At 33.6% G+C, this 23,626-nt stretch overlaps 1 protein-coding gene across 1 annotated transcript; it reads right to left on the reverse strand.

The window, feature by feature from the left end:
* Positions 1–20,973: 20,973 nt before the first annotated feature.
* On the reverse strand, positions 20,974–22,547 carry LOC120124341 (LOB domain-containing protein 1-like). Its single transcript, XM_039143047.1, has 2 exons — positions 22,272–22,547; positions 20,974–21,568 (listed from the first exon to the last, which is right to left on the reverse strand). Exons 1-2 carry the CDS (start codon positions 22,530–22,532, stop codon positions 21,230–21,232), a joined length of 600 nt encoding a protein of 199 aa, XP_038998978.1. The 5' UTR covers positions 22,533–22,547; the 3' UTR covers positions 20,974–21,229.
* Between the last annotated feature and the right edge of the window lie 1,079 nt (positions 22,548–23,626).

The following is a 23,626-nucleotide window of genomic DNA, read 5'->3' on the forward strand; positions in this document are numbered from 1 at the left end:
AATGGCTCAAGTGGTCTTTGCCCCACTTTGCTATCACATCCTTTGGAAGTACTCACCTGGCATTCGTACTTCCATGGCACTTGTCGATTTTCCTTGTATTGAAAAGGCTGAGGTGCTGTGATCACCACGTTGGCTGGTGTTGTTACTATCATATTTGCCTTAGGGGTAATTATCAAAGGACTACCCCTACCAAATCTTCTATCTGATGATTCTCCGGTAGCGCAAACCTCTGCTTCTAAAGAATCTTGAATTTCCTTATAAAACTCCAGCTTTTTTCGGTCCATCATGAATTAGACTATCGATTTGAATTCTGGGCACTCTTGTACATTATGCCCCTCTTCGTTGTGGTAACAACAATGGTTACCATCTTCAATCCTTGTTTCATGTGAATGAGGTGTAAGAAGCTCCGCCTTTACTATTTGGCTCCATACCCAAGCCAAAGGAGCTTTAACTTCCGAAACACAAGTTTTAATTCTACTCCCGTTCTCGGTGGTGATTACGTTGATTCCTGCATCCGGATGATTAGGCAAGGGGTTCTAGGCGACGTTCGGTGCTCCAGAGTTGAAATGGATCCAATTCCTGTTTCGCATTCGTTGTATAAGCCTCTTGAATGCGAGATAATTTTCAATTGAATGCCTCTGCACACCTCTATGATATTCACAATGGGCGTTTTCGTTATACCACTTCGGATATAGGGGATTTATCGGATCCATTTGGTAGGGTGATACTGCGTGAGTGTCGAAGAGTTATTGATATAACTCTTTATAGGTCATGGGAATGGGATCGAACTGCTCCCTTTCCGTTTCTCTCTTTGGTTCTCTCTGAGTTTGATTAGAAGTACCGGATGATACAACTGTAGTTATTTTTGAACTTGAGACCATAACACCTTTGTTGGTGTTGTATGTGTTGACATTGTTGATCTCTCGCTCTTTCTTTTTCATGGGAGGCTTTTTACTAGAGTCACCTCCCTCAATCTTTCCTTGTTTTATGGCCAGTTCAACCATCTCACCGGCCATGACTAAATATGAGAAACTTCCCGACGTGATTGCTACCAAGTGCCTGAAGTAAGGTGCCTTCAGGGTCTGTACAAACAACTTTTTAGTTTTCTTTTCATCCAAGGGTGGATGAACTTGCACAGATAAATCCCTCAATCTCTGTGTGTACTATCGGAAACTTTCGTTATGCTTCTTTTCCAGGCTTTGCAGCATAACTCAGTCTGGTCTCATATCATTGATATGGTTGTACTGTTCTAAGAAAGACTTGGCTAAGTCTTTCCACGTCTTGATATGAGTTCGGTTAAGCTGATTGTACCACCGGATAGCTGAACCGGACAGGCTCTCCTGAAAGTAGTAGATCAGGAGTTGGTCATTTCCCTCATATTCTGTCATCTTCCGACAAAATATAGTGATATGGGCTGAAGGGCAGCTGTTCCCATCGAACTTCTCGAACTCCGAGACTTTGAATTTTGGTGGAAGTACCAAATTGGGAATTAAGCTTAGTTTCATTGCATCCACCACATAATAATCATGATCCCCTTGGACCATCTTCATTTGGTCTTCTAATATCCAGATGTTTTCTTCAATCTTCTCCATTCTGGCCTACATTTATTTCTTTTTTGCATGAGTGTTGTGAGGGTGATGTGTATCTAATGCTTGCGGTGGTAAGCTTGGTGTCTGAGACATGTTCTGTTAGTTAATACAAATGTAAAAACATGGAAAATACAAAATAAAAACAAGCATGAAATATAAAATGCAAAATATGCAATGTATGATGTATGCAATTTGGAGGCATTGATCCAGAAAAGTGTCCATTATTATAAATAATCCTTATTTAGACAAAATGTTTTATCTTTTAAGAGACATAAAAACAAATTAAAGGTACATTCGGACTAAATCCTCTAGACCCCTAATAGCTTCTAGTAGGTTGACAAGTCTTATGCCTTCATCTGTCACTAGTTGAATGCCTTGTCGAACCACTCCTGCTTCCCTTGCCAGGCCGTGAAGATGACGAGCCGCCTTCTGTACTTGTTCCAGGAAATCTCGGATGGTTGCGTCTCTGGCCCTCACCCTTTGTTGTGCTTGCTCCCAACGGAAATGCCAATGTAATCCTTAATCGAAAGGCACTATCTGAAGCTCATTCGTTTGCCTCTTGAACCCATCTACAATAGCTTCTAATTCAGCTATTGTCTTGCCATCCTTTTCATGTTGTTTGTCTAAGTCGGCCACTCGAATTCTCAAGCGTTGGTTCTGATGTTGACTGTCTGCCAAACGCCTTTGAGCAGTCTTCATTTGTTCTTTCAAAGCTCTTTCATCAGGTCCCTCGAACTTCCTTTTCAGATTGTGAGCTTTTTCTTTCCAGTATTCAGAGGTTACTTTCAACTTGGAGTTATCTTTGGCTTTATCTTGATACATATTTCTCAAATCTTTGAGCTCAAAACGGACTCTTTTCTGTTCTCTTTCCAGTTTGTATGCTCTATCTTTCTGAGAGTCAACATCTAGATTCCATTGATAACGTTCAGCTTCAAGTTCCTTAATCCTCTGCTTCATCTCGTTATTCACAACTTCAAACTCTGCCTTAGCTATCTCAAGTCCAGAAGGGACAAGCCTGAGATGTTCCTCCATAGTCCGGGTGTGTTCACAGTCTGGCACTGGGACGTTATCATTCTTTCTCACTCTTTTCCACTCCACATAATCCGGAGTAAGCATGTCTCTGGCAGCAACGACATCTATTCGAAATACTTTATTCCACGAATATGTTGCTTCCTTGATCATCTTCTTATAACTGTCACCATGATACACAAACTCTGATCTAGCTAGCCCACATATTACTGGGACAAACTGACGTGCTCCATACTGTCTAAGTGCTAGTAATGGAGCATACCCAATTGCACCCTAAAGTCCAAGTAAGGTCATAGTGTCAGAATCCTCGCACTGAAAAAGAACGTCATCGAGGAACAACCAAGGGGCTCTCCAAGTAATATCTCGATCCTGAAGATGTGTAAATACTTTCATCCATTTTTCTTTTGAAGCACCTTCATGCCATTTCCTAGTGATGAATTCTCCCAAAGGTTAATAGGTAGTGTTGAATCGGCGATAGGCCACCCCATTAGTCTTTCAAAAGTGGCTGTGAATCCAGACTTGAAGGAGCTGAGTACACTCAACGAACCTTCCTCCGCCAGTTCTTCTGCAATGGTTGAGAGATTGAAAGGTTTCTGCTAATATGGCCGGTGATGGGTTGACTCGCTTCGGGAGTTGTTCAAACACCTCTACCACAACAGCATCAATGTAACCCAAAGTCTTCGGGAATATAATCAGACCATACAAACCCAGTGCAAACATGTCTATTGCCTTCCACTCATCGGGATGGTTCTTCATCAGTTGCTTGATATGAAGCCAAGAAATTCCTTCCCCACTGCCTTTATATCGAGCCCGGTCAGTTACCCATTTTTTGTCAACCCCGGTAATTTTGGCTAATGCATTCTTGAAAGGTTGGCTTTTGATGTGTTTAAGGTAGGCCTTCTCTAGTCTGATACTTTCACAGTGTAATAGTGTAGTGTATTCTTCAATGGTGGGCACCATGTCCTCCTGATTAAAAATAAAACAATTGTATCTCGGGTTCCATAATTGAACCAAGGCTCTGATTAAGGGCTCATCGGTCTTGATATGAAGCAAAAGTGCAATGTTACCGTACCGTTGGCTGAACTTCTATTTCTGATCATTCTTTCAACTGTCCCAGATATCTCGAAGCTCTTGCACGTCATTCTACTTTAGGCTGATAGAGGCATAGCTGACCAGCTCTGACATATAGTTTCCTTGAAGACTGTCTCCCTTTCCTTTCTGAGTCTTTTCAGACCATAGTCGTACCTCGGGGTTTTTAATCTCTTGCATTACAACACCTTTGTCTATTTGTTCAGATTATTTTTGTGTGTAACAAACACTTTTTTAGGGATCAATGGCCTCTTGTTATGATGCAGATACTAAGAAAACAAACACAAAGGCAAAAAGTTAGTAAAATAAAAATAAATAAGAAATGACGAAAGAAAAATAAGAAGATTAAGAAGGAAAAAAACATGATTAGGGTAAAAATGTCCTAGGGTTTGAAATAGGGTTTTGGGGTAGGCTCTATTTCTCCATAGTCTCCTAGTTTAGGTTCTAAAAAATGGTACCCGAGTTCTCTTTGCCGGTGCCCCTTTGGGCTTGCCAGACCCTTAGTCCTAAACCCATCACATGCTTGTATAGACTAAGTTAAACTCGAGAGGACACATTCCCTTGTGCCCATACTGATAATAAATTCACACGAAGGCATAAGGTATATGAATCCCGAAGGCTACTTGCTAGGCCCATACGGTGAATAAATTCACACAAAGGTATCGCTTTCACCCCCACTTAAAATGGATTTGGAGCTCGAGTTTAGAGCCTTAAGTGAAAAAGCTTTGAAGGTTGAAATCATGAGAAAACGATTAGTACAACTATTTACTCGAAAATATAATCAAAAGTAAGTAAAAAAGGATCGAGATATTACCTTAAAATTTAAACTTACCCTTTTCGTTAAAAAGATAACTGGAAATTACCTTAGCCTGACTCACTTACCTGTGTCCCCAGTGGAGTCGCCAAGCTGTCGGGACCGTCTTTCTGTTGGGCCCGGAATTGGACTTCGACTTAGGAAAATAGATTGGGAGTCGCCACCGATCATTTATTTTATTAAAAATGGGTTGACCGGATACATTATTTCTTACCTAATCTGCATCTTACTAGTGACATATCGGATTCGGGAGTCGGTTACAATCAAGGAAGGGTTAGCATCCTTGAACTGCCCTTTCGGCATTACGTAATTTTCAGTTGTCATTAAGTAAGAAAATTGTAAGTTTAACTTAAAAGGTAAAATAACGTTCCAAAATTACTTACCTCTGATTGGCTGAACGAAAACCCTTAAAAAGACTTAAATGTTAAATTTGGAATGAGAAGCCGAATTGGATTAAGATATAAAATGCTAATAAACAAAAAGATGAAAATGATAATAAAATAAATAGCATAAGGAAAACAAATAAAGTGATAAAATAAATAAACATAAAATAAAATAAAAAATAAATAAATAAATAAAGGAAAAACAATTAAGAACATAGAGAGCAAACAAAAAATAAATAAATAAAACAAGAGTAAAAAACAAAGATAAAATGGACATGAAACGTACATAAAAGTAAAAAATAATAAAAAATATAAAGAATATATACATATACACAAACATTAAGAAAACAAAATACAAATAAATAAATAAAATATATATTAAGGTATAATAATAAAAATAAATAAAAAATAAAAGGAATAAAATAGAAATAGAAATAAAATATATACATATATAGTAACGTTTAAACAAAATATTAAAATGAAATAATAATAGGAAATAAGATAAAATGAAAATGAAAAGTAATAATAATAATAATAATAATACATCTATACGTAATATATATATATATATATATAGATAATAGAATGAAATATTGAAAAAAGGTAGTAATAATAAATAAATGAAAAACATGAGGGAAAACAAATGAACAAAAATAAATAATAATATATATTAAAAAAACATGTATATATATAGTAAAAAATATAAAAATGAGAAAAACAAATAAGTAAATGAATTAAACTGCGTAATGATTAAATTAAAAGAACCATAAACTGGATATCAAATTTTGTAGAAATATTAAGGTGAAATTCAATTCAAGGATTAAAATAACTCTTTAAACGTGAAGAGGGAGCAAAAGGGTAATTTACCCTATTTATTTTAGAAACACGCGGGTCACCTTGATTCTGGGTCGAGTCAATTTGGTCTGCTGGGTTTAATATAAAATCCAAAAAAAATTAAAACCCTCATTTGTGAGATTTTAGCCGAGAGACCCCCCTTTGCTCTCATTTTCCTCTCTTCTATTCTTCATACGCGAAGAACACAACCCCAATTTTCCTCTCTTTGAAAAAACCCTTTTTCTGAAAGCTTTCAACCCCCTCGTTTTAAAAATCCAACTAGTTTTTACAAATCGACCTCAGGGAATCGCAGATCTAAAAGAATAACCTCGGTTCCCTTGTGTTCATCGGCCAAAAAAATCTCGATCTATGGTTTTTTTGAATCAAAACGCGACAAAGACACAAAAACAACATGCAAAGGTACGATTTTTTACCTTTCTTTCTTTCTGTCGAACTATGAATGCTTTGAAAAATGGCTATGAGTTGCTCGAAAGCTTTGCTTGTATTTCGTATTTCAATCCCCCGTTACAAATAGGGTTCGATTACATGTATTTATAGTCTAAGAAATAAATTGTCCTTAGAGATTGAATCCGAGTAAGACTCGGTTTGGTTGTTTGAAGTCCCACTAACGCACGTTGCTTTGCTTGTGTTTTACGTCTGTTGGTGGTTGTTTGACATTGAGGAGTTCACGGTGTCGAGAAAATCGGGGATGAGTGCCGGTGAGACGTGGGATATGGGACTCTCGCATGGGGACAGTTACGGCGCTGGTTGGAACTTTCTAGGGTTTCTGGAAACCTTTGCTTGCTGGGTCACGAGCTTGTTGGTCCTAGGTTACTTGGGCCATTTTTTATTTTTGTGTAACGGGTCTAGCTGTACAAAGTAAAGAAACTATATTAATATAATAATAATATCATATGTATATATATTATACGATGTACATAATACACACTAAAATATGTAACACGTATATATTGTATAATATATAGTTATAAGCAAGGACGAAATTGTGTGTTTACAGTGCTTAAATAATAATGTGATATGTATTACATCATCTAAAATAATGATATGATATGTATAATATTACTAAAGTAATAATATGATATACGAACCAACTTACATCAGTGGTTAAAGATTCGTTGGTCATCCAAGAGTTCAAGGGTTCGAGCACCAACGACTGCAGTAGGGTGACTAAATGTTTATTGTCAAATGGTTGAGAGTATTTAGAATATATATTACTTTATAATCACATCACTTAATAAAAAAGTAATAATGTGATATATGTCACATCACTCCAATTTCAAAGTGCTTTTAGTTATCAAAACTAATCATCTCGTATAGAAATTAAGGCCCAATTTTAAAATTGGACTCTAGTTTAAGAATCACATTTGAATTTTAAAACTTTGCAATTCAATACAAAATTCATAATTTTATTAATTAATGTTAGAGTTAGTTATCATTCTTTAAAAAAACCGTGATTTTGAAAAAACAAGTGTTTAAGAATATGTTTAATCATGAAAATGCATATTTTAATTGGTTTTTAATCTTTTTAAAATTGTAATTTAGTCTTTAAACTTTTAAAAAACTATAAATTGGTTCTTAGATTATTAAACTCTGATACAATGGGCATAGATGATGTTTTAAACTTTATTGATTATGGTATACTTATGAGTTTGATTCATGATTATTTGAATAAAAATTAAATTTGTTATGTTTCTATTTCAATAAATGTGTGTAACATTCTTTGTTTGATCGTTCAAATGAATCAAATAAGGGGTGTTATGTATCACTTTACTTTTCAACGCAAACTTTTAAAATTATCATTTTTTGCACAACATGTAACACCCCAAATTTCGGTCTAGTAGTTTCATATTTGCTCGAGAGGTTATGGACCTCATGGAGTTTGTAATTAAAGTCGTTGGGCCGAATGAGAACTTAGTTGGATGAGAATTGGGCCCAATTGGCCACAAAAAGTGGATTTTGCGTAGAAGGTAAAATAAGAGGGCTAAAAGTGTAATTAGACCATTATTGAAAAAGAGGCTGATATTTTGGGGTTTTGTTTCAAGTTTAGCATTGGAGTTTTGGGTAAAAGCTGAAAAGTTTTTATTTTATCTCTCACTCTTCATTTCCCTCATCTTCTTCATCTTTATCTCTTTCTTCTTCACCCTTCAACTCCATAGATCCAAGGTGAATGATAAGGCTTATTCTATGTGTTCCTTAAGCTTTAAATTCGTCCCTTAGGATTTCAACAACATCCTTTATGTATATAAACTCATACTTTTCTTGTTGGTTAAAGAAAATGGGCGGAGAATAATTTAGTTCAAGAAGAGAAGAAGAGAGTGATAGCTAGCTAAAGAAGCTTCATTTCAGGTTTCTAACATTAAGCGTTCATTGTAAGGCCCAATTTTAAAATTGGACTCTAGTTTAAGAACTACCTTTAAATTTTAAAACTTTGCAATTCAATCCAAAATTCATTTTAAAAAACTGTGATTTTGAAAAAAAAAAGTGTTTAAGAACATATTTAATCATGAAAATGCATATTTTAATTGGTCTTCAATCTTTTTAAAATTATAATTTAGTCTTTGAACTTTTAAAAACTATAAATTGGTCCTTAGATTATTAAACTCTTATGCAATGGACATAGATGATGTTTTGAACTTTGTTGATTATGATCTACTTATGAGTTTGATCCATGAATATTTGAATAAAAATTAAATTTGTTATGTTTCTATTTCAATAAATGTGTATAATATTCTTTGTTTGGTCGTTCGAATGAATCAAATAATGGGTGTTATATCCCACTTTACTTTTCAACTTTCAAAATTATCATTTTTTGCACAACATGTAACACCCCAAATTCTGGGCTAGTAGTTTCATATTTACTCGAGAGGTAATGAATCTTTTGGAGTTTGTAATTAAAGTTGTTGGTCCGAATGGGAACTTAGTTGGATCAGAATTGGGCCCGATTGGTCATAAAAAGTGGATTTTTATGAATAAGGTAAAATAAGAGGGCCAAAACTGTAATTAGACCATTATAGAAAAAGGGTTGATATTTTGGGGGTTTTGTTTCAAGTTTAGCGTGAGAGTTTTGGGTAAAAGCTTTTATTTCATCTCCCACTCTTTATTTCCCTCATCTTCTTCATATTTCTTTCTTTCTTCTTCACCCTTTAACTCTATAGATCCAAGGTGAATGATAAGGCTTATTCTATGTGTTCCTTAGGCTTTAAATTCGTCCATTAGGATTTCAACAACATCCCTTATGTCTAGAAACTCATACTTTTCTTGTTGGTTATAGAAAATGGACGGAGAATAATTTAGTTCAAGAAGAGAAGAAGATAGTGATATATAGTTAAAGAAGCTTCATTTCAGGTGTCTAACATTAAGGCATTGTATTTCTAGTCCTTTATGGTGCTAAGGTTGTCATAATCATAATGTTTGTTGGGAATTTGGGTGTTGAGCATATTTGGGGGGGTTTTGTTTGATTTCATGCTTAGATGATATTTTGGTGTAAGACATGTGTTTTTATGGTACTTTATGACCCTAAGTAGCTTCCCTAAGCTTTAGTAAATGAATTAGAATCAACTTAGACATTTGGGATGATTTTTTAGTGTTTCTCAAGCTTAAATAAGATAGTTTTATGTTCTAGTATCGATACTGGATGAACCATACTGATACTAGATAATTTCCGGGTAGTTTCAGTAGGTAGTATATATATTGAGGAAAAAATATTGGAATTGCCTCTCTGGTATCAATACTGAAGGTATCTGATATCGATACTGGGATATTTTTCAAAAAACATAATGTTTTGGAATAGATACTCAATGGGGTATCGATTCTTGACTAGGGGTACCGACACTACATGTAGGATATTGATACTACCCATTTTGGTTGGTTAAAGTTAATTTTTTTAGGGTCAATAAGGGTTAAGGATGACTCATAATGGTGGGACTTAGTTCGTAAGGGACATAAATGACAAAAGGTGTCTAGAAACACTCTTAGAATGAGGTTACCACTGAATAACCATTATAAGTAATATGTTCAAGCATATTCAGTCGTCCTTTCAATTTAAGGGTGAATTGGGGGAAAGCGTGATGAGAGCGATTAGAGTATCGCTACCAAGGAATGAATCTAAGTTAAGTATCGGGTTAACAAATAATTTAGTAAGTGAACAATAAAAACAATAATTATCATAAAATCATGGAACATTAGGCCTCTTTAGAGATAAAAATGACTAAAATGCCTCAAGCGTTAACTAACCAAAATAGAGTAACTTAATAGACTAATAGATATAACAAAACCCTTGCATAACATTAGAGAACGAGCGAGATAACAACTAGTGAGGGGATGACCTCACTGTATTGTGATGAGCTATGTTAGTGTGTAGCTGGGGCTACCTTAGTTCTAGTGGGGCATTGTTAATGATGTGTGGCCTTTGGGCCCTCAGACATGCATGTGTAGTTACGTTAGCTTAGTATAACATATATACTTAAAGCTTGATTCAATGCTATATGAGACCAATCCAATGATTCGGTTGAGCGAGAATTATACCGATAATATGTGATTCGGGACCTGATGTTATATGAGACTAAGAGATTATTCAACAACTTAGTGAGAATTTTACTAATGTTATGTGATATTAAGATTTCCTCAACTAATTAATATATGATGTTGTATGAGACTAGATACTAACAGTGTATCATGTGTTGCATTTAGAGAATGCATAACAATTATAATCATTATGGTTAGAGATCCAATATAGATGTACTCGTGGAGAGACCTTTAACATAGGACTAAGAGAAACATGAGACTCGTACTGTAGCGATAGAATATTTAAACCTTAAGTAGGTAGTACTTGATTATGATCATGCATATACCTATCGCTTAGTACCAAGTCTTGTAGTATTTTTATGTTCATGAGACTCATAATACTGCTATAGATTAGCAACTCTAATGGTGGACTTGTAAGCTCATCGTTTGGATGTTTTCATTCGTAGGTTTTTAGCTTGAGCCATTTGAGGAGCACTATTAAACATGATTTCTATAATATCTTCTAGAGTATTACTTTGTATCTTTAATGAGCATGTGTATTCATAGAACATTACTTCTGTTTTTGGATTATCAAACTTTGAGTTGTATTATTTGATTCAAAACTATGTGTCACGGAACTCTGGTTTATAAAAATGTTTTTACAACTATCCTGTATGTCTATTTTGGTATGATATAAAATGTTTTGAAATAAAAATAAATAGGTTTGAAATTTTAGTGGTTGTCTTAGCAACCCAATGTGGCACTTTAGGCTTAATCGAGTTTAAGATGTTATACAACAATATAGTCTTTACTAAATTAAGTACATTTTGGTCAGTAGCTAAAACATATTTCCACAACAATCTCCAAAGAAATTAACGACAAAACAAACAAACTCCTACAAAACATTATAAAAAACTGATCCACCGAACAAACTTCAAATAAAATTCCATAAAAAATGCAATTTAAATACCTTCAATTTCAAAGAATTATACTTAACTTAAAATAATAAGTGCAATTTTATTATTTAAATATGTATTTTTTTTAAAGAAAAATTGAGCTAAAAATGTTTTCGACATGGTTTAAGGTGTTGTTGTGACTTATTTTTGCCTTTGGTTTCGATACATGGGAGTCGCACCCATTATTTTTCCCATATATATTCTTCTTAAATTTGTTGGCATACAATGAGAAACACAATTGGATTTAACTTGTTTTGAGGAGTTGTCTTCAAATTTGTTGTATATGGAAAAGAGATGGTTTTATTAGGCTATCATGTTGGGAAAATTATGATAAATTGAGAACTTTGAGGTATATTTTTTAAGGTAAATGAGGATATTCAAATAATAAATTTGCTCATTCATATTCTACTCCATGAGATCTTTACAACAATATCTCACATGCTCAAAATGGTAGAGTGATGAATGAGAAATTGATGCTCAAATTAGGGTACATGTGAATTATATTGAGTAAGAAAAATGGAAGAACCCATATTGTAAACCCTAATTTGATCCAACCCAAAGATCAAATGATTAAAGCATTACATGGAACCATCGAAGTGACTAGCCCAAAATTTTCTTTTAAAAACGACATTTAAATAATCATCAAAATACCATCATTCAAAATAAAGATGAAATCATGTGTATAATAAGTTTCACAAAAGATGGGACCTCCCTATTACATCTCAAATGTATTAAATAAGTATTTAAAAATATAGAGTTCACTCAAATACAAAATAAGGTCACTGAGTAGTATATGCCCACTAAAAATACTCAAGTCGTACTCTAATTGATAGATCCAAACTGGAATCACGAACTGGCCATAAACTCCTCGATTCGTCTTCCTAAGAACATGCGAAAGAAACACATTCTGAACGCTGAGCTCACAAGTTGAATTCTATACAAATAACTCTACTATACTTTATGCATTCATCACATGAGCATGGGAACAAGTATAGTCATGAACATATAAAAACATTAGCACACAAACATGGGTAGGTCTCATGGTGTAGTCGGAGAGTCACATAACATCTCGGGACTCACACCCTTTATCCTATCAAGGTACACTAGATAAGTCCTAGGTTACCTAACATCAGAGTTTTTATCTAAAAATACCCTCATTGCCTAATACCGAGGATGTCTATGGGGTCACATAGCATCGGGGCCTACAATATACTAATCTACTTCTTATGAGTAATTGAGACGCCTTCGAGGTCACTCAGTATCAAAGCTTATGTCTGACTAGCATTTAAGTGTCTTAGCACTGATTTAGACATATCTAGATATTTTTAACAAACACGATATCATCATGTACACAAGTAACTTGGCTGTACTCACCGTTTCCAAAGCGTTAAATAAAGACATAAGTTTTATGGCATCTTACTTCATAACATTCTTATGATTTTATTGAAGTTATTTACTATTCTCACTTATAAGCTTATTAAAGAATTATTGGCTGTCTTAGACCCTCTCCTGAACCCTTAAGACTTTTTGCCTAATTTAATACAATGGTACCAATACTAAGCCCTTTAGTATTGATACTGACTTGACAGTATCGATACCCTCTCTTGGTATCGATACTAGAAATACGTTCGATGTTCTGAGAATAACTTGTCTATTAAGTATCGATATCATCCTGGGTATTGATACCAATTTGAGATTCGATGTTTGGAAAATTAATTCAGCATCGATACCCTTACTTAGAGTATTAATACTTCTTTTTTTAAGGTTATCAACACTATCAAAGTATCGACACCAGAATTGAATATTAGAATTTAAAATCTAATGATGATATTGATACCCAAATCCTTGGTATCAATACCTTAAGAACATTATCGATACTCTATGAAAAGGGTATCGATATTACCTAGCCAAAAAATATTTGTTTTGATTGTCTAAAGAACAATATCGATACTACTCATCCAATATCGATACTCAAACTTAGAAATACCCTATTCGTAATACCCCAAATCCCGAGTCAGTAGTTCGGGTCAATCCGAGACCCATAAATTGAGCCCATTAGACTTTCAAGATCAATTTGGACTAGTTTATAATAGTATTGGGCTTATGTTTGGCCATAGAGCTAAAGGTTAGTGATAGTTTTAAGTTAGGTTAATAATGAGAGGGACTAAATTAACAATTTACCCATAGCTTGTTTTAATGGATAAAACCCCTTAAACTTATACTTTTTATGTGAAACCAGGCCTCCTAAAATATCATCATTTTCTCTATTTTTCTTTCTCCCCAAGAGCAAGCAAAGATAGGAGCTTTAAGATTCTCAAGTATAGTTTGAGGTAACCAAGGTAAGAGTTTTAATTTCTATCCCTTAAGCTTCAATTTGAGCCTTAAATCTTTAGTTTTGAGCATGGTTTTAGAAAATAGGTTTTTATGAAAGTTAAGGGAATCAAAGGATTTAAACTAGTTTTGGTAAAATTAGGTTGTTAGAGTGTTCTTAACCCTATTTCCAAGCTCTAAACAAGTTAGTAATATCCTAATTTTGCTTTGGTTTAGTGAATGAGATATGAGAGAGTTCTAAAGAAAGGAGTAAGGAAAATGTGACCCCTAGTTGATTTGGAGAGATTTTTAACAACCAAGACAATAAGGTAACACACTCACAACTTCTTTATACCAGTTGTAGATCATTAGAAATGTGTTTTAGCTAGAAAGTGAGTTTGAAGCATGTTTAGTAAGTTTACATGGTAGATTTTATAATTTATGTTTTTAGCATGTTTCTATTATAACCCCAAGACCAAATAAGACTTAGTAACTAATTGGGAAACATTAAGGTAGGAAGTTAGAGGGTTAAAGAGGCAAATTTGTGCCTAATTAGGGCATCTTTAGGGGTTGGTATCGATAAGCAATATCGATACTGTTCAAGATAGAAATTTTAAAAGGGCAGTATCGATACTTTTTTAAGGAGTATCGATACTGAGAGTCGGATATCGAGACTAGGGTGCTCGGTATCGAGATCGAGATTCCAATAGTTATTTTTGGTACAAATACTCCCTTGAGTATCGATACCCAATGTCCTAGTGTCAATACTCCCATATGAATATTGATACTTCCTCTTACTTTAGGGTATTTCAGTAGTGGGGTATCAATACTGCAGAGAGGGTATCGATACTACAAGGCTAGTATCGATACCAATGGTTCAGTTTAGGAATTTAATTCAAGAGGAGTTATAGAAGAAAGTGAGGTTTCCTAAAAGACTTAATTGCTCCTAAATAAGACTACAAGTGAGAACAATATTAATGTTTAATTCAAACTTAGAAAAGAGAATAAAGTATGATCAAATAAGACTAACATTGTTTGAATTCTCGGGAAACGACCAGGACACTTGAGTTCCTTTAGAAAAGTTAGCAATATCAGAAGTATAGATGCAATATGGATATATCCTTAGGGAGAGCGCGAGACACTTTAAGCTGACAAACTAAGGCCGAGGCCTGACACTCACAATGGGTGGGTTAGTCGAGGGTATGGTGTACGAAGTAGAGATTCCAAGGTCCATATCCTCGATAGACTAGAGGGGTGTATGAGCTCCGAGATGCAGCCCCTCAGTCGTACCATGATGTCTACCCTAGAGTAGAGAGTGACTATAGTAAAGTATAACAATAGACTTGATAGCTTGAGTCTTTCAGTGATATACAATTAGTATAATTTAGTTGCTAGTGTGGCACTGAGCTTGTTAACTCAACGTTTGGAATTTGTTTCCATACATAGATTAGGTGGAGCAGCTAAGGAGCGTTAGAGTGACTGAGGTTCAGACCCAGAGCATATCAAAGTACATCTCATTGTTTTGAAGGGCATGTATATTTATGAACCCAGTTGTATAGATGAGTCGTATATGTAATTTAAAGTTGGTCTGTAATTATTTTTGAATGCAAATATTTATTTTGGGAGTTCCCCAGTGTAAAGTTTAATTATGTTTTATAAGTTTATTTTATAAAGAAAATAGTTATTTTATTATAAGTAAAAGAAGATATAGTTGGTTAGCCACTTCGGTGGTTCTGTGTGGTACTCTGATCGGTCGACTGTGTGTTGTACTGATTTAGGGCGTTACACTATTTTTACACAAGTTTGACACCCCACTCAAACCCTAAGACCCTCTAAAGCCCTTAGTAGGTGTCTAAAGCTTATATAAGTTAATGGGGGGATCATAATAGGTCATTTAACATCATTTTTAACATCAAAAGCATCTAAAGCCTTTATAACAAAAAAATGCACCCACATGCTAAATGAGTTCATACAACCAAGCATGTAACAAATTAGAAATGGCATATATGAGTTAGAAGTGTGTTACCTTACTCATAATCTACAAGAAAACACTCAAAGTCACCCAATAATAAGCTTCTCATTCCCTTTACTTTTAGAGCTCTCTCCAACTTCTTTCACTAATCACAAGCAAGGAAATGAGTTACTAATTCACCTAGAATACTTAAAAGAGTAGAAACATGATTCCTAAGTTTTATAATCGAACTTGGAATATCCTAGAAGCCTAAAACCCAAAACCCTTCATAAATCCCCAACCAAAGCCAACATGACTAGACCTTGATTTCAAAAGGTTAAATGAAAGCTCAATAGGTCAGGATTTCTCCTTACCTTAAAATTTTCAGATTAGAGAAGTTGATGACTAAGGTTCTCTCCTTTAGGTTTCAAACTTGGAAGGAAAGAGAAAAGACGAAGAAGAGCATAAGACAAAGTGATGGAGAAAATGAATAGAAGGAGAGACATCTTTAGTCATGACCTCACCCATAATAAAAGAAAATCAACCTTTGAATCAATAATTTGGGAAAATACTTCCCAAGTCCCTCATTCTATGATTCCAGATAAAAATGTCATTTTAAGTATAAATGGACTTGTAACTCCCCAAACCTGATATAGGAGACCCACTCGGGTACTTTAGTGTACATTCAGTTCCAACATGTTGGACAAAACAAATCTCTAAATCATGCAAACTACGCGGAAATGTAGAAATTTAAAATCATCTCTGCATGTGACACATGGCGACAAATCATATTAAATAGCATGAAATCATTCATCAAATGAAATAGTACAAAAATATCTTAGCATACAATCAGGGGTAAAACAATCATTTCATCGCGTGAGGAAATTTTAGATCAATCAGTCAAATTGAATTTACCATTTCTTAATATTAATATTCAATTAACATCATGCAAATTTTCAGTTCATTTGGATCATAATCGAGTACCTAATTAAGCATACGAGTCTAAGGACTAAAACACAAACATTATGAATGTTGCACAAAATCATTGAGCATGCAATTTAGGTTTTCATTATAAATTTTAAACATATTTTAAGAGTGATAAAACAAGTCCTAACAAATTTTGGATTTTCGTCTAAGATTAATTAGCTGTTCATTTTCTAGACCATTTTGAACTAACACGACATTCAGGGAACATATTAACACTAAGGAACACTTCAGGTCTTTAATGAATACAAGTTTTCCTTTTCCATTGGGCTCAATAGCGAAGGGATCGATCCTTTATTACGAGGGATCGGTCTTTTGCAAAACAGTAAGTTTGGGATCGATCCTCTAGGCCAAAGGATCGATCCTCTAGGCCAAGGGATCGATCATTTTGTGAAGGATCGATCCTTTCCCCTAAGGGATCGATCATTTTCCTGGAAAAATACAGAATTCTCAAGAACATGCATATTTGATACACTAAACTTCCATATAAACGATCCTAGGAACTAGATACATGCTTGAATACTCTCATACCACATCATACATGTAAAAATACATATGCATCATGCCTCATAACTCATAACTCACGTCACAAAAACATACAAGAATTCAGCATCAAAAGTCAAACATTGCATGAAAGTTCACTTTTAACACAAGTCATCTGGCCCAATTATGCAATTTGAGTCATTTCATGCATTCTATGAACCTATGTGTAATTATGCTCTCATGATATATTCACAACTTCACATGCATTATAACATGCCACAATGCAACATAATTATACACAATTAGCAGAATATTTGTATGCCACTAATCATCACATTAAACACAAAAATCATATAAACTCAAGCACAATTACATCTTTGGGGTGACACACACACTGCACACACTTTATTTCCAATTAAAGATCAACGACCTTTGTTCAAAATACAACTCACTCATTGGATAAATGGACTCCATACAACTCTCATTTTATTTATGGACTTTCTTAGGTCCAAATCCACCTGTTTGCGGAGCAAAGCTCTTACCCCGTACACTTCTTAAAGCAAATCTTAATGCACCTACCTTTCCTTGTATAATCCCGATAACACTTACACTTGAACAAAACACATAGAGTACTCTTTCCTAGGCATGTCTTTCATATCCAAAGGTCACATTAAGATTATAAGCCAATTAATCCAAATTCATCAAGAGTGGTTCTTAATGATGCATGGTTTCACATACACACTTTCAAATTCATTTTGAAACAATCTCACTATTGGTTGTCATGATCAACCACGCATAAGAACAGTGAGAAAACTCCTCTCGTCCACACTATTTCACTTATATATACATTTTTCAAATACGCTTTTGAAAACACCATGCATCATTTGCAACGCATCACAATCCACATATCATATTACATATTTGAAATTCACAACATAACCATAAACAATTATGTGCATCAACATAACATGTCATATTCAGAATTTAACCTTAGAAAATCACTAATCTAAACTTTCTTTTACCTTTGAACATGTTCATATACAAAGAATGAGAGTCACTCACCTTTGCTGCCCATTAAACCGAAATCGACTCCGAACACTTAGGAAACGACCACCAAAACACAATGCAACAATTCTCCCACACAAGCAACTCAAAAAACACCTTGGAAAGAAAAATAATACATCAAGAACTCAGCTAAAACGAAGCAAAATTCATTGTTTCTAAAACAGAGTGAAAATATTGAAACTACCGAAAAACCTTACCAAAATGATCCTTAGCACTTCCAATCCGATTAGCACTTCATTTACTCGATAAGAACTGATAAAAAAACATACTATTAAAATCTAATCCCAACTAAAAACATCAAAACTTACTTCTTCTAATCTAATTCCCGAATTTTTAAAAATACCGAAATCAAGCTTGTTTTCAAGAAATCAATATCCAAATCAAAAGAGATTGGAAAACTGATTTAACATGATTATAATCATCTCATAAACATCTAAATTTCATAAAGAAAACCTCATAATCAACTCAAGACATATACATCAATAATTAACTCCGAAAATCAATTTTAATTCACAAAACTCTCTTTAAAGAATTGTTTACAAATAAAACACCAATCAAAATAGATCATTAATCATTGAAGCACAAAAAGAACCAAGGAAGGAGCATTACCTTACTGAAAAACGAATGGAAAGAAAAGAAGAATGATCACCAACGGCTCTCCATCAAGATCATGAAGAAAACGACAAGGGAAGATGAAAAGAAAACAATCTTGATTAAAATCAAGCTTAAGAAGACGAGATTTAGAAAACAAAAGAGAAGAGAAAGAAAGAAGAATGTTCAGCTATTAAAGAGGATTTTGAGAGCATTTGGGAGAAGTTACAAAGTGGTTAGAAGAGAGGAAATGAAAAAACACGGTAAATGAAATTTAAGAGAATGAAAATGAGATTAGTTTAGAAAATGAATCTAGATGTAATTTTGGCAAAAAGGAGAAATTAAAATAAGGTTAATTTAGGAGGGAAAAACACTTAATACAAGCCTTGGTAAAATAAGCTTCATAGATTTTCGATTTTGTGATCTTTTCAATTTAGTCACTAAAACACTATTTTGAAATTACTCAATTTATTCACTTGCAAAATAAAATAATAAATCCCCAAAAAATACACAATCTTAAATTCCAAATCATATAAACCATTTTAATAATTATTAGCTTCTAAAAATATTGAAATCAATATTTTATCGAAAATCCGGAAACCAACCCAACTACCGACCTGAAACTACTAACCAGAACTTCGGGACATTACAGGGCTCCTACTCAAACCAAAACAAGCTCAACTTAGCCCAAAATTTCCAAATAGGAACTTAGATTATCTAAAATCCATTCGGGTTTACTCAAAATTACTAAGTCAAAAATCAGGGCGTTACACATATCCCACATTGGTGGGAAAACAAGCATGGTAATGATTTATATACACCAACCCACTTGCTAGTCATTGAATGACTTGATTTGAAACTGTGCCTCACACGCAGGTGCATAGAGGGTGTAAATCCAAGCTCGTCAAGTTTATTGGGGTTGGGGCACACCCGCAATGTATGGCGGGGGCTTGTGGATATTTTACCCACTATGAATTAATATTTTCCTTAAATGTTACATATATATTTTGAATTAAAAGGATATTATGATTTCATTTAATTCAAATGCTAATATGGTATGTCTTTTTGTTTACAAATATATTCGATTAAATGCAATATTAATCGATTACTTTTGAATTTATTTGGATACTCAAAAACTCTATAAATATCGTATAGACCTATTAGGTTAAACACAACTCAAAAACTCTTTTTTTCTTGTCTAGTTTCCACTGATATGCTCAGACAATGTATATGTTGATCATCTTGTTGTTGTATCCTGGGATACAGACGACCAAAGATCTCAAGCACCAAGGAGTGGCCGAAAATTTGTCTTAAGAAAACTTTGTAGCTACATGCATCAACTAGTTTCCAGTTCGTTATTCTATCGGCATTCATATTTTTTATTCTAAATTATATTCTTTATTTATTAATAAAATATTTCTTTCTTTTTCTTTTTTGTCTCGAATTATTATACTTGTAACATATCATTTTAAAAAAAGTAATAAACAAAATCGATTAAATTATTTGAAAATCGGATAAATTAAAAGTATCAAAAATCTAATTCTACCTAATTCATGTTCATCTCTATTTGCATTCATTTCCTCTATATCATATTTATACCATTTTAGTGGGATATAGTAATTAAAGAAATACTTAAAATATTTGGAAAAAATGGACTTGGACGTATAGAAGAACATCAAGGCATCTTGATCATGACAATTCCGTTCTTTAGTCTTGTGTGTGTATATATAATTTGAAACAGTCAAAATGAAAATGGATAATAATATTGCAACGAATTAAACGCTAATCGATTAATATTTGCACATTTTTATTCTCTTTCTTAGTAATTTCCTCTTTTTTAGTGATAATTGTTAATTAAATATATGATAAAATAATTAATAACATCATTTTAATATTGATTAATATAAAATTTTATATTTAAATCCTGAATATTTTCTTTCGTTCCTTATTATAAAAAAGGAATGAATATATATAATGATAATTAACCAAAGGGAATGAAATTGATTGGCTAGGAACAGTAAAAAATATCAATTTTAATATGTAAATTTCAGATGTTGGTCGAATCTTATTTTTATGTATAATTATTGATATTTGATCTACTAATCGATTGATTAGAATTGATTATCATAGAGATTTAATATAAAAATAACCCTCTCAACTCAGTTTACTTCATTAAAAAATATTAGGGTATAAACCTCTAACCTCGCTTAAAGAATCTAGTGTCTTATTTCATTAGACCAATTGATTGTTAATATTATTATATAATGAATAAGATGATATGAGTTAGAATATGTTTAAATACGTAATATTATCTTATTATTTAATTTATGAATGGGGTGTATAAAATAAAAAAATAAATCATATAATTAGGTGACCTAAAAAATAAACAACTTTATAGTTGAAAAGAAAATTGAGGTACATATTTTCTCCTCCTCTCCCAAACATGTAAAATATTCGTTTTTAGCCTTAACAAACATATATTAGATCCCTAAGCTGACATGAATTCCCCATAAGTATATCTTAATTTTCTTCATATTTTAACCCTAAAACTAACTTTATTAAATATATCCTTAAACTTCTCCTTGGGAAAGAGTTTTCCTGGGACCTCAGTAAATTTAAGCATTAAATCATGCCCAAAGCGGTTCCCATAATGACCCAAAGTTGTTATCTTCAATGAGGCTTGGGTTGTTGTTGGTAATCAAAATGTCCATGGATTGCTGGGGATTTGGTTGAGGAGACGTCGATTGTGCCATCTCCATGCAAAGCATGGCGGCTAGATTTGCTTGTTGCAATTGCATGTTGGTCACTTCGGCTTTTGCTTTGGCTAGTTGTGCTTGGAGCTCGTTGATCTGTTTTTGCAGTTGGCAGATCGCCCCGGTGCAACCGTAAACCGGGTCTCGGATTCTCGCATTCGCCTCGTAAACCATGCTGCTTACCGCGTCAGCCCTTTGAGATTCGGGAAGTTCCTGAGAAGGGAAAACTATCAAGTTGCACACTTTTTATTGGTATATCTAGGGATGGCAAAGGGTTAGATTGAGTAAAGTTTTTAATTAATCTGGCTTGATCTGAAAACTATACACTCTCAACTTAAATCTGATCCAATCCGAGAAACATGCACCCTTCACTCAAATCGATTCGACCTAAGAAGTATATATGTTCCACCCGAACCCAACCCAACCCGAGAAGCATACACCCTTCGCCCGAATCAATTTGATATGAGGAGCACATTCTCTCACATAAATTTGATCCAACCCAAAATTTTAAGACAAATATGCATCCAACTCGACCCTATCCGACATATATACATAAAAAGTCATTTTTATTCGATAAAATATGGACCTAATTAAAAGTTCTATAAAGAGAGTATTATAGCAACTGTCTAAATTTATAAAATAAAATCGTGCTATTATCCCGGATCGGGTGGGGTCTTAGTTTTTCAGTCTAAATCTGAATCCAAAAAAATTATACTATTATTTTTATTGATTCGAATTCAAATTTATTAATTTCAGGTTAAATTATCATCCCTATGTATATATTTTTGCCACATTTGTCAACGCATTAACCCAAAGGTAGCCTCGTAGCATTTTCACACTACATGATGATAACAGTGAGTGTTGAATGGGGAACGGAGAACAGTGATTAAACCCCAAAAGAAGCAAACAAAACTACCTGCAAGAACTTGATGATGTTGCTAGCACCGAAAACACGGTGAGCAATGGTGAATTTGGCCGGTTCGGTAGGAGGAAAATAAGGTGCCAACACACATTGATTAGCACACCTTCTCCTCAACATCTTGCAGGCAGCGCAGGGGCTGATAACAACCGCCGGAGGCGGAAAAGGAGGAGACAGCGATGACAGCAAAATCGAAGAATTCGGAGAAGATGTTGTGGTGGCGGCTGCTGCTTTGGGAATTGGTTCACAGTGTTCCATCTTAAATATGTCTGTTTTAAGGCTTTGAAGGCGAGTTATGGGAATGAATTAAGAGTTGGGTGGTGACAGTTAATGTTATTGGAAGATTGTTAGAAAAAGGTATTATTTATACCGGAAATTAGGCAAAACAATGATGTTGTGTGTGATGGGTCCATAAATTAAGAATGAGGTCTAAAATTTTAATAATTTTTTTTAAAAAAATAATAGGTATACAAAATTTTTATTTTTATCTTTATCTTAATATATTAAATTAAATTTAACCATTCAAAATAATGGGATGTACTTGACCCCTTAGGGGGCTTAGTGCATCTACCCTACTATATGGGACAAGTTCTACTTACATTATATAAAACTAATAAGTTGTATGCTAATCATGACTCTCATTCTAAGTTAGTCTCTGAACTTTTGAATATTTTAAATTCATCCCTACATTTTTTTAATAATTTTGGAGGATGTTATCGAAATTTTCAAAAATTTCAAGACCAATTTATAATGAGGGTCATAGTTTGGAGATGAATTTAGAATGTTGAAAAGTTTTGGAGATTAATTTAGAATGAGAGTCAATTATAGTTTGGGGATAAAATTGTAATACTCCAAAATTTAAGGATTAATTTATATTTATAGTTTAGGGATGTGGGTAGTAATTAACTCTAATACATAAACATATTTTTAATATAAAGATCTCAATATCACTTAATCACTAGGCTTTTGGTAAAACTATATATCTTTAGAAAAATTGAGTATTATATATTTATATTGGCATTTAATATAAAAATCGTTCTTATATTGGCATTTATGTATTTGGATAACCACTAAATCACTTACTATATATCTTTAGATACGCTTAGAAATTAGAATTGCCTACTAAACTACACGTTTAATGTGTTTGGATAGTCATTATAATTGGCAAGTTCTACCAAATTAAGTAATTATTTAACATTATATTTAAAAGAGTTAATTCATCACCTGTCCTTAAACTATGACTCTCATTTCAAATTAGTCCTTAAACTTTTAAATATTCCAATTTCATCCTTAAACTATGACTCTCATTTCAAATTAGTCCTTAAACTTTTGAAAATTCAAATTTTATCCCC

Source organism: Hibiscus syriacus, unplaced genomic scaffold, assembly GCF_006381635.1.
Source record: "Hibiscus syriacus cultivar Baekdansim isolate YM2019G1 unplaced genomic scaffold, ASM638163v2 tig00110418_pilon, whole genome shotgun sequence".
In the NCBI taxonomy this organism is placed as follows: Eukaryota; Viridiplantae; Streptophyta; class Magnoliopsida; order Malvales; family Malvaceae; genus Hibiscus; species Hibiscus syriacus.

Bases quoted from the DNA above. Each gene is read 5' to 3' on its own strand.
- LOC120124341 (XM_039143047.1), bottom strand. From the start codon at position 22,532: ATGGAACACTGTGAACCAATTCCCAAAGCAGCAGCCGCCACCACAACA. The intron at 21,569-22,271 runs GTAGTTTTGTTT...TTCCCTTCTCAG, and splicing joins ACATCATCAAGTTCTTGCAG to GAACTTCCCGAATCTCAAAG.